The following is an 11322-nucleotide window of genomic DNA, read 5'->3' on the forward strand; positions in this document are numbered from 1 at the left end:
GGCTAAGAGAGAAAGAACAAACCTTGACACTTAGTACTACTAGTTGTTGTATGGCATTGCCACAATACTATTACACACAATCCTAGAGTTGTTCAAGTTAGTACATGTTCACACATATTGCGTGATATGCGTTATTCTGGAGAAATTGATGAGGATTTGTATAATAAGGCCACTGACATGTTTGAGAATGATAACAGGCCTACTGCATTCCTGAACATTGAATCTTAGAGGTGTGTGTCTTGGTTGATTCGTAAATGCACAAGGAACTAGGTAAAAACTTCAGTGTTAATATTGTTAACATCATTCATGCAAGTTGTATGATTATATTTGTGTAATAATCTTTTGGTCTAAGCATAATTGTTTGTGGGATTTTCTTTTCGCTCATGTTTTCATGTTTATGCATACAATTTTATGAGTTGAGCTGATGTGGGTCAGGCAGTGTCAAAGGTATGTTGTACGACCATGAGGAAGAGACAATCAAGGAGATGTGTGCTGAACTTACATTTGTATTCTTATTCTTTTGGTATAGGCAACTAGAAAGACCTAGCCTCTCGTTCACCCATATAGAGATGCCACGTCTCTCTTCATATAAAACATTGTTTGTGGGCATCCAACGGATTGCTTGGACTTGCTATACATGGATAAAAAAACATACATGAGGTTATGTGATACTCTGAAAAGTAGAAGTTTATTAGCAGATGCTAGTTAAGTTAGTGTAGAAGAATAAGTAGCAATCTTTTTTCTCACTATTGGTCATAACAAGCAGAATTGAGCAGTTCAAAATACATTTCAACATTCTGGACAAACAATCAACAAGTATGTAAACCTAGCATTGTGAGGCATTTCTTGAATGGGGTGTGATTACATCTGACAGCCAAATAATGACTTGCTAACTAGAATATGACATGATCACACGTTTAATCCATACTTCAAGATAAGCTCTTCACTTTCATAAGTATGTTATGACAATAACATCTCATAAGTATCTAACTAGGAAATATATGATTGTCTAGGAGCTATTGATGGGATTCATATACCAGCTTGGGTTCCCATGGTGGAACAAGCAAAATTTTGCAATAAAAAATGTGTTCTTTCCCAAAATGTGATGGATGTAGTTGGATTTGATACGATATTCCACTACATACTTGCAGGTTGGGAAAGAAGTTCCAAAAGTTCCAGAGTATTATACTCCAATACTCTACACTTGATCATCCAAAAGATCCTTTTGTCATACTACAAGGTAAAAACTAAGAAAAACATTGACTTACTTGCACGTAATCAGTTATCAACCATGACGTGTTGTACTATCTCACAAATACCCCCAACCCCTTTTGTTGCATACTTGTTGCGTGTTGCATGCACAAACGTGTGGACGCATCTTAATCTTGAGATGTTCTTGGAGGCCCTCAAAGCACAATTGGCACGAAGGGAAGATTTCATGTAGGCTATGTCGAGAGTAGGGATGATCTTTGGTGGCTGGCTGGAGATGAAAGAGAGAGAAGTGTGCAGGTAGCGTCTGTTAAAAGAAGAGCAGGAATGCTTGCAATTTTAAGTGCCGATGCAGCGAACCTGGTTATATGCATAGGCCTGTGCACAAATGCATTATGCACATTTTCCTATGCATGCCAAGTACCTCAAAATGTGACCAGGACAAGTAGGTCGGGGTACACTTCGTCTTTTCTTAAAGGTTGTGTAATTTGCATGCCATGCACGTAACCAACTCTCGCACATGCACGAAAAGGAAAAAGGCTTATTTATGTTATCTAGCATGTAAATTCTAAGGTTGAGATTATTAATCAGGCGCTGGAGCTGTGCCCTTTCGAAGCTGGTTATATACGTTGTTTTCGTGTATGAAATTTCATGCGGCATTTTAATAATAATAATAAAATGTCCATGATTAATAAAAAAGAAACTTTGACAAAAAAGAAAACTGAAAAAAAAGATTTGGAGATTCGATAAAAGTAAAATTTGTCAGTCTATATATGATATTGTTATGACCAATATACTCCTCTAAATAGTAAAAAGTATTTTCATTTTTTTCCCACTCATAGTGTTATTTTATTATCTCAAACTTATATTTAGCATTATTTGATACATCTATCTATCGTGTCATTATCTCATTAAATATTTTATTATCTAATAAATATTATCTCATACTTATGTTTAGCATTATCTCATATATACGTCTATTATCTCATTATCTCATAAATCTTTTATTATCTCATAAAGATTATTTCATACTTATTTTTAATGTTATCTCATACATTTATTTATTATCTCATTGTCTCATAAATATTTTGTTATCTCATACACATTATCTCACACTTATTTGTTATTTCTTATCTTTTTGTTATTTTATACACATGCATATACAATTTTTGAGTATGAAAGTAGATACATATTGACAGTAGGGTCCACATATGGCGTACACTCGTTATATATATACAGAGCGCTGTGCAGATCTTGCTTTCATGTCCCTCTCCTTATGGTATTATGAAGATTGTTGCACTCCAAAGGAAATGGGCTAGATAGAGGACTGAAGGTGCACCGCCTTGGAAGGTAGAGATGAGATCCATATGCAGAAAGTACAGTAAAATTTTAAACAATATAAAAAATCTAAAATTAATTAGAAACTAATTTGACAACATAAAAGAAATTACCTTTTGGTGTTTTCCAAAAAAAGAGTTTAAAAAGAAAGCAGCATTTTTCTGCCGTTTTTTCTCACTAACTAATTTTTCACTTTTCTTTCCAAAAAGCACATTTTTTGTGACTATGTAGAAATGTGGTCCCACTGTGAATTGTTGGGAATGATATAGACAACTCCCGTTAGCTGAGGTCGTCAGTAAAACAATTCCCCACGGAACTTTTACCAAGGACCCATAATCTGTTGGCAATCAAATATGTTGTAAGCCCTCTATATATATGGTTGCTACTCAGTGCAAGAGGATGTGCGCCTTTCTGATCCCCTGTCTTTTGGTTTTCCTTCTATAATTTATATGTTGTTTCTTTGTAATACTAGAATAAGGAGACGAAGATCTACCCTCCCTCGGGTGTGTTTCGGACGTACCGTGATAAGATGGTTGAGGTTATATTTTTATGCAAGTACACATATTTAGTGATCTACCGTTCATATTCTACGAATTACATCTTACTATGTATTCCATATCTATATATTAATATTTGAAATCTTTGGCCTGCTAACAACTGATTTAATTTGTGTACGAATGAAATTTCATTAAAAAAAACATCCATACTTATGAAAATAAAATATATATGTCGTTTGAAATATTTGTAGGTCATATAATATTAGATATCCAATTCTCCGGCTTAATGGAAGATGGTGAACATATCTGCATGCCTTATGGGAACTTGGAAGTGCAGAACAAAATGTCGTTAACCATAATCCTGCAAAAATGGCACAGTTATCTTCCATCTCTCGCCCCCCACCTATCTCCTTCTCTTGCTAATTAAGCAAGGACCAGTGGACGGGTCATGTCTGTTGTGGCCATGGAGCGTACCTGGGAGACCATAATATTCGACGATGAAATTGTCAATAGCGACTGCCTACCACAAAAACCCAAAGGTTCAATTTAGCATGAAAATAGCAGGAAAATTCCTTACAAATTCCGTGAATTTGGGATGCACCAGAAGCAGTCTTTCGTCTTCCTGTCCACCAAAATTTCGTGGTGTGCAGTGCAACGGTTAACTTGCCAAACATCCAACTCCAAACTATAAATGTTCAACCGCTTTCCCCAGCAGTTGAGCAACGCAGACAAAGAAGAAGATAAGAAAGAAGAAGATAATTGATTATCTTCTTTCTTCTTCTTCTTCTTCTTCTTCTTCTTCTGTTCTCTTTAGTTTTCATTTGTTTTTATCTGTTAATTTGTTTCTTCTTATTTCAACAATAAAATGGATCTTAGGTCTATTCTTCTACTTTCTACTTTTGCTCTTTGTGCATTAACAGCCATCGCACGACCAGCTGCAATCCTCTCTGGTGTTTATAACGTAGACAAGTTTGGTGCCAAAGGCGACGGCAAACACGACGATAGCCAGGTGATCAGCCCACACTTATTGGATTGTCTCAACTTCTGTTTGTTATTTATGATAAGGAACGATAGAGATGGTGCGAGGCCTCCATATTCCATTTAGAAGAAACAAAAATACATGGAGAAATTGAGGATATATATATATATATATATATATATAATAGTAAATTGGCTTGATAACAGAAGCAGTTTAGATCAGAGTCAAAGTTAGTGGATATGTGATATTGACACGTTAGATTATTAGACATCAGAGGAGATGCAAGAAACAAAAGTTAATAATTGAGAGTGCAGCTCGATTACTGGAAGTTTTTACATGCGGTACTTTGCGTGATAATGAGATATACGCCGACATGATTGTTATTAATAATTTAACCAATATTCCAATTGATGGCACAGTTCTTGAGATAATTTTCATGAAAAGAGCTCTATCTTTTCTTTTTTTTTTTTTTTCATTCTGATAATCTCATATAAGTGCACTTAAACAGATAAAGGGAGCATCAGTATATTTATTTAAAATAAAATCGATTTTGTGAGAGTGTCACGATTCAATTTATCAATTACCCATTAGAAGTTAAGCAATGGTTGAGTAAATGGACATAAATCACTCTATATAACCGATTCTTCTTCTGATTGGTGTTTAATTTTCAAAGGATAACAGTGAAAGCCTTCATTTTGGTGATCACAATTTCGGGATACATATGATCGTCTTTAGCGTTCAAACTTAGTGTTTTATGATGGTCAGGGTTTATAAATAATTAAATCAAAATAATCTACATCAGTATCTTTCACACCGAGGGGAATAGCATGTATAGTTGGTTGGACTGTTATGCCGGTGAAAATTCATTCATCAATTCGATTTCCAAGAAATTATTTTTCTAAACTATGTGCGACAAGTCTAAGCTCCCCACCCAAATCTAAAAGAAGCCTTGCATCCTTTTTTCAAACTACACTCGTTTCACTTTTAAAAATTTCAAATGAAGTATTGGAACAATATCGGTTTTGATTCACCAACACAAATTAAGCCATCTAACTCACTTCTTTTTGACGTTTGTCTTGCTGAACACTGGATCTCGTGATCTTGGGGACATCACTTCAGGCATTCCAGGCGGCATGGGTTGCAGCATGTGCGGATTCCGGCAGTCCAACCATCGAGATCCCCAACAGGAAATACTTGGTGGGACCCCTTCAATTCATGGGGCCATGCAAGAACACCGGTACTTTAACGATGAAAGTACACGGAAAGGTTCTGGCTTCTACCAACATGAATCTGTACAAGTCACAAGAGTGGATACTCTTTGCTCACGTCGACAACGTCAAGCTGACGGGAACCGGGACCTTCGATGGGCAAGGGACATCAGCTTGGCCGCTCAACCAATGCCCCTTCAAGAAGCAGTGCAAGATCTTGCCAGTTGTAAGTTTGATATTCTGCCTTCTTTTTCTTTCCACAATGAGGAAATAGTTGGTGTTAATCTCAAGGCATGTCAGAGCAGCAGACACAGAATTTTGTATATTTTATCATATATATATATATATATATATATATGTATAAATATAGTAATATTTAAAATGTTTTTTTGCAATTTAGCTTTATTGATATGATCTTAAGTATATATTGATGCAAAACATACATTAAGTTTGCCATATATTAGACTTTAATATTGTTTTTATAATATGAAAAAATGAATAGCTTTCCTCACCACCCCCTTCATTTGTTTAGACTGGTTTGCCCTTAAGCACCACGTATCATCAATATTTTGATGATAGAAAAATCCACATTTTTTATAAAAACAACTTGGATCAAAGCATGTTTTAATGAAAACCAGCCCATTAGAAAAAATTATTATTATGAAGTACTTTTTGTATGGTCTAACCATATATATATGATCTTGTTAACGTTTTGATGAGAATCAAATACTAAATTAGTCACTTTTTTCTATTTAGCATATTCTTAAAGCAATAAAAAATGAACAGTTCGTACGACTTCAAAATTTTAATAGTATAAAAACGAATCATTTAATAAAAAACAACTTGAACTAAGACATATTCTATGTTGAGTTAGTATTTATTAATACATTAGAATGTTAATATCTTATTTAGAATACTTCTATAAGAATTTAAAAGGTCTGGTGTTTGTCCCTGACTTATGTGGTGTGAGATACACCAATTCATACATATATATATATATTGGTATTTGGGTGACAATTCTCTGCTTTGCAGTCACTCAAGTTTGCCTTCATGAAGAACACTAGAGTTGAGGGAATAACCTCGTTGAACCCCAAGTTCTTCCACATTGTTCTTTTGAACAACATCGGCTTTCTGATCCAGAACGTCCATATCACAGCCCCAGGTGACAGCCCCAACACCGACGGCATCCACCTTGAGGGCTGTGTTGGTGTCAAGATCCTGCAGAGCGATATTGCGACCGGCGACGATTGCGTCTCTGTCGGACATGGCAACACTGACGTGTATGTCAATGGCATCAACTGCGGGCCGGGCCACGGAATCAGGTACAGTCCCTTCAATAGTAGCTAATCGAATATTTGAAAGAGAGAAGGAAAAATTAGCACTGGATACTATTTCGAATTATACATTTACTAATTTAACCCTCTGAAAGCTTCCAAGTTGAAGGAGAGATAGATTTCCTTCTTTTCTAGTATAATCAATAATGGCTGATATATATTATGTACACTGACAATGATACATGGCCTGCCAAAAAACAGTGTGGGCAGCTTGGGCAGGTATTCTTACGAGAAGGATGTGAGTGGTCTGGTGGTAACTGGCTGCACACTCACTGGCACCACCAATGGTGTGCGAATCAAGTCTTGGCAGGCGTCTCCACTCATCACCTCAGCCAGCAACATGACCTTCGAAAATATCATCATGAAGGACGTCGCCAACCCAATCATCATCGATCAGAACTACTGCCCCTTCAAAACCGCCTGTGCTAAAGCAGTAAGTACAGATCATAATGCACCCACTGTCCCCTTTTGAAACTCAATTCCAGAAACTCAAATTTTACTGCTAGAAGATATTTCCTATGCTAAAAATCATAATATTCTAGGCAGTATAAAACCCGTGTTCAAATCTTCAAAACTAAGACGTTGAACTCTTGTTTGATTAACTGCTTCAAGAAGCTAATGAACTTCTTTTCCTACAGGCGCCTTCACGCGTCAAGATCAGTAATATAAAATTCAGCAACATCAGAGGAACATCAACCACACCGGTAGCAGTGAATCTGCAGTGCAGTGCTGGTTACCCCTGCAAGAACGTTAAAGTTCAGGAAATTAACCTCAGTTACAGGGGCTACGGAGGGCCTGCAACCTCCTCATGTTCCAATGTCAAAGCCTCATACGGTGGAAGGCAGGTTCCTCCTCCATGCAAGTGAAGAACGTCCCACAACACCAAACTCCACTCACTTAGCTCGCTCGCTCAGCATGTTCATGTGCTTCAGAGTGCAGCGGTTAATTAGTAAATGGCACGCATGGCCTAAGATGCATTGATTATTTTTTCTCTTTATTTTGATGGAACCCAAGTGGTTCTTATTATGTAATACTATCTTGCAATTGCAAATGCCCTTTTTAAGGCTTCTTGTTTAACTCTGGTTTCACTTTCTCTTTCTCTTTCTGCTCTCTCTTTGTCTCTCGACACCTCCTCTCTCTCTCCCCTCTCTTTTGAGGTCTAAGCGAGAGGAATGGAGACGGAAGGCTTGTGCTTTCTCCTTGGATGGCGCTTCTTGGTGGCTCGGCTTCCCTACAGGAAAAGGGACTCCAGACTTCCTCTCTCTCTCTCTCTCTCTCTCTCTCTTCCTGGGAAATTTACCTCGGCCCACAAAACAGCGAACATTTGCAAGCGAAAAAAACATGCCACCCTTGATGCTTCGTTCAAGGAAATTGCCCAGCTCAAGCACATATCCAGCAGATCGACGGACATTTCACTTCGTCTGAAAACCAATCCCTCTGAGGTAGTGTTGTAATCCAGCTGCATTTAGATCCCATGATAAGTTCTCCAACAACTGCTTGTTGAACAGGGAGCCTGTTTTGAATGAGAATCCCACCGATGGAACCACAGTGCGCCATGCTGCCGATGGCCATGAAGCCTGGAGTTGCCGTCAGGCCCGACCATCAGAAAGAAGAGGAGGCATTCATCAAGATTGTGAGAGAGAGAGAGAAGAGGTAAATTTCCCAGGAAGAGAGAGAGAGAGAGAGCGGAAGGAGAGAGAGAGGGAGAGAAAGTCTGGAGTCCCTTTTCCTGTTGGTATGTGGCTTTTTGTTTTCTTGTCTCTAACATCCTCTTGGTGGCATTATTAATGTTATCCATATCTCTCTCTCTCTCTCTCTCTCTCTCTCTCTCTCTATCTATATATATATATATATATATATATTCGAAACAACAAATGACACTTTTAACTGAAAACAGTCTTTAAAAGTATGGGTGGCTGTCCTTAAAATTAATTAGCAATGGTAAACCGGCCGTTCCTGAAATGTTCCTTAAGAAGTCGTTTGATTGCTGTCCATTGAGACAGGACAGGCATGACGTCCTGTCCATGAGACTACTGTCCTATCCTCATGGACAATGGTGTTCCTTGTCCAACGTTTGATGATTTTAGGAACAAAACACTAAGTTCCTCTTCTCCAGCGTTTGTTTGGCATATGTTTGTTCTGTCCATTCATTTCGGTGTCTGTTTTTGTTCTGTCCGATGTTTGTGTTTTCTATAGTCAATTTTGTTATAGTCAATTTTGTTTTGTCATGTCTATGTTTTCTCTCTCCCTCTCTCTCTCTCTCTCTCTCTCTCTAAGCAAATCCCATTTTCGATAAACAAAACCAGCAGCAGGAAGTTTATTATAGAGCTTAGTCCACGATACATCATTGTTACAGCAACATCCAACTATATCGTTCCAACACATTCGGCCAGAACCATATCCTCAAGTGCTTTTTGTTTTTCAACATGGACATCATATGGAGATTTTGTTGCTCTGCCCATTTCTCCAATCAACCAGAAAGACTGAAATAAAAAAAAAAGGAAACACTTAATAAGGCCTTATCTCCTACATTCTAAACACGGTAGACAAAGACATCATGTTTATTTCTTTGTTTTTTTTTTTTTCCTTCCCCTTCACATGATGGCACAACTGCTGGTGTGAACAAATAGGTAGCATACTCTGCTGTCTGTGATTGTGGCTGATAGTTGTAGTAGGAAGTGGTAGCAAGTGGGGTGAGAGAAGTCCTGTTGTACATCATCTGCATGTATCTCTCATTCAGCATCTGGTTCTGGTTCTGGTTCGACCTATTGATGTTCATCATGGTCATTGGATGCTGTTGGTAAGCAGCATTACTTAAGCTATATCCACCTAAATGAGCTCCACCACTATGGGGAAAATCAACAGATAAAACAGAGCAAGCCAAGTGCGTGGAGTGGCTAGAAATCAAAGAATCATACTCTTACTTCAACTTGTCAAAATTTGCCTCAGTATTTCTCCATGCACACTATAGGATTGTCTTGTCAGCAACGATGAAGTAGGCAGCAATTGTGGCTGTTCAAGGAAAGAGATACGAAACTCATAAGAAATGTTTGCACCCTTTCCTAGAAAAATTAAATCATTAAAGGATAAAAACTTAAAATTTGAAAAAAAGAAAAAAATGCTATGGTACAGACTAAGAATCAGGAAGATACACAATGATCAACCAAGCAACTATAAAAAAAGTCTAAAAATGCTTAGTAAGTATAATAAATTCAACAAAAAATAGTAAATTCAGAGCTAAAGTTGAGTAAGAAACAGTAACTTCAGCAAAAAAAGTAAGATGAAGAAGGAAACAAAAAGTCAACGAAAGATTTTCTAAGGTTCCCCGCTAAGCTCAGATATGCTGCCTCGGTCCGAAATGATACGACCAGAGCGACGGAGATTGATCTCACACCCACCCGTGCACAAAGAAGATCTCCGATCAAGAAGAGCCAGAAGCAAGGGGAAAATGGAGGATCCATACCGCTTGGAGTACATAGAAGCAATTCCTTTTCCCCTGAGGAAGTTTAGATGGCTCGTCACATCTGCAAGAACAAGAACCACCGGAATTGATTTCAGGAAGTGGGAAGAAACAAAAGCAACAAAAACAAAAGAGAAAAACACGGAAACGAAGTAACGAACAGCGAATAGGAAGGACGATGGAAGGCTCTCGGAGAATCTCACCTCTGAGGTACAGCCCCTCGACGGAATACAGAGGAACCTCCATGAAATGCAGATGCTCGAGCTGACCGTTCCTGCAGAGGTAGTAAAGCACCAGAACCCTACGCTTCTGCCTCGGCGCCCTTTGCTTCGTCCAGACCTTCGTCCTCTCGGGGCTCGCTTCCCTGCTCCTCCTCGCCAGCATTTCAACAACCCTACCTCCCCCTCCTCTGCTGGCTCTCGCTGCCATTTCTTCGGCGGGGGCGAGAGGGAGACTCAGAAGAGAGAAGGGGGAGAGACGGGGACAAGGGGCAGACTCAGAGAAGAGAAGGGGGAGAGACGGGGGAGAAGGAGCTCGACATGAGGGCAACTTGGGAGGTCGGTTGTGGGTTATCGGGGCAGGAGATGGTGTCCTGCCTGTTCCGAGGGTTAGCTCGGAACAGTTCAACACAGGAAGTAATTTATACCCTTGTGTCCGTTCTGTCCTGCCTGTCATGTGTCCAACGTTTGATGAAAAATCAACTAAACAAGACACGCGTGTCCTATTTCGCATGTCCTGTAGCCATCAAACGACCAAAAGTAAAAGACTCATTGTATATATATATATATATATATATATCATGTCCATGCCCAAAGCAATACTTACATATGCCAACAACTTTTCTCTATTGTATAAGTATAGACAAGGAAGTTGCTGATGCGCCAAAGAGGGGTTATACAAAGACAATCTTTTGCTGACCGAACTGCTTGTCACAAAGACGGTGCAGCTGATGATAAGTGTTACCCTGTGGTCCAGTCGCCTTTGACAAACGGGTTTCCTGTGGCATCAACATCTATAAAAATAGTATCACCTGCCTGAATGTCTCCTGAAAGGCGTGCAACATTGCTTGTCCCATCTTTAATCAAAAGAGTAATGGCTCTTCTTAGAGGCCGGGCACCATAGCTTCGGTTGTATCCTTGTTTGCATATAAGGATGCATAGGAGACCTACAGGCTCGTCCCCATGCCCGATAGCCTGTTTCTAACCTCTCGCAGCATCAAGCCTTTGAAACATCCGAAATCAGAATCACTCAGGAGCCGTTTGATGGCTTGGAAATATATTTCTGGAAATATAGGAAA

General features: G+C 38.8%; 2 protein-coding genes across 8 annotated transcripts; one reads left to right on the plus strand and one right to left on the minus strand.

The window, feature by feature from the left end:
* The first annotated feature begins 3767 nt into the window (after positions 1-3767).
* LOC116256331 (exopolygalacturonase-like) lies at positions 3768-7642 on the plus strand. Its single transcript, XM_031632672.2, has 5 exons — positions 3768-4053; positions 5143-5457; positions 6264-6553; positions 6767-6998; positions 7204-7642. Exons 1-5 carry the CDS (start codon positions 3910-3912, stop codon positions 7429-7431), a joined length of 1209 nt encoding a protein of 402 aa, XP_031488532.1. The 5' UTR covers positions 3768-3909; the 3' UTR covers positions 7432-7642.
* A 1209-nt stretch (positions 7643-8851) lies between these two features.
* LOC116256256 (protein SOSEKI 5-like) lies at positions 8852-10623 on the minus strand. Of its 7 annotated transcripts, none has more exons than XR_004173079.2 (4): positions 10229-10623; positions 10029-10089; positions 9490-9577; positions 8852-9048 (listed from the first exon to the last, which is right to left on the minus strand). XR_004173079.2 is itself a non-coding variant. In XM_031632562.2 (3 exons), exons 1-3 carry the CDS (start codon positions 10452-10454, stop codon positions 9547-9549), a joined length of 318 nt encoding a protein of 105 aa, XP_031488422.1. In that variant the 5' UTR covers positions 10455-10623; the 3' UTR covers positions 8852-9546. The 7 variants fall into 7 exon arrangements, 1 of the variants encoding a protein (XP_031488422.1); XR_004173077.2 differs by having other exon boundaries at positions 8852-9330; XR_007573618.1 differs by having other exon boundaries at positions 8852-9359.
* Between the last annotated feature and the right edge of the window lie 699 nt (positions 10624-11322).

This window comes from Nymphaea colorata, chromosome 6 (genome assembly GCF_008831285.2).
Source record: "Nymphaea colorata isolate Beijing-Zhang1983 chromosome 6, ASM883128v2, whole genome shotgun sequence".
Classification (NCBI taxonomy): domain Eukaryota; kingdom Viridiplantae; phylum Streptophyta; class Magnoliopsida; order Nymphaeales; family Nymphaeaceae; genus Nymphaea; species Nymphaea colorata.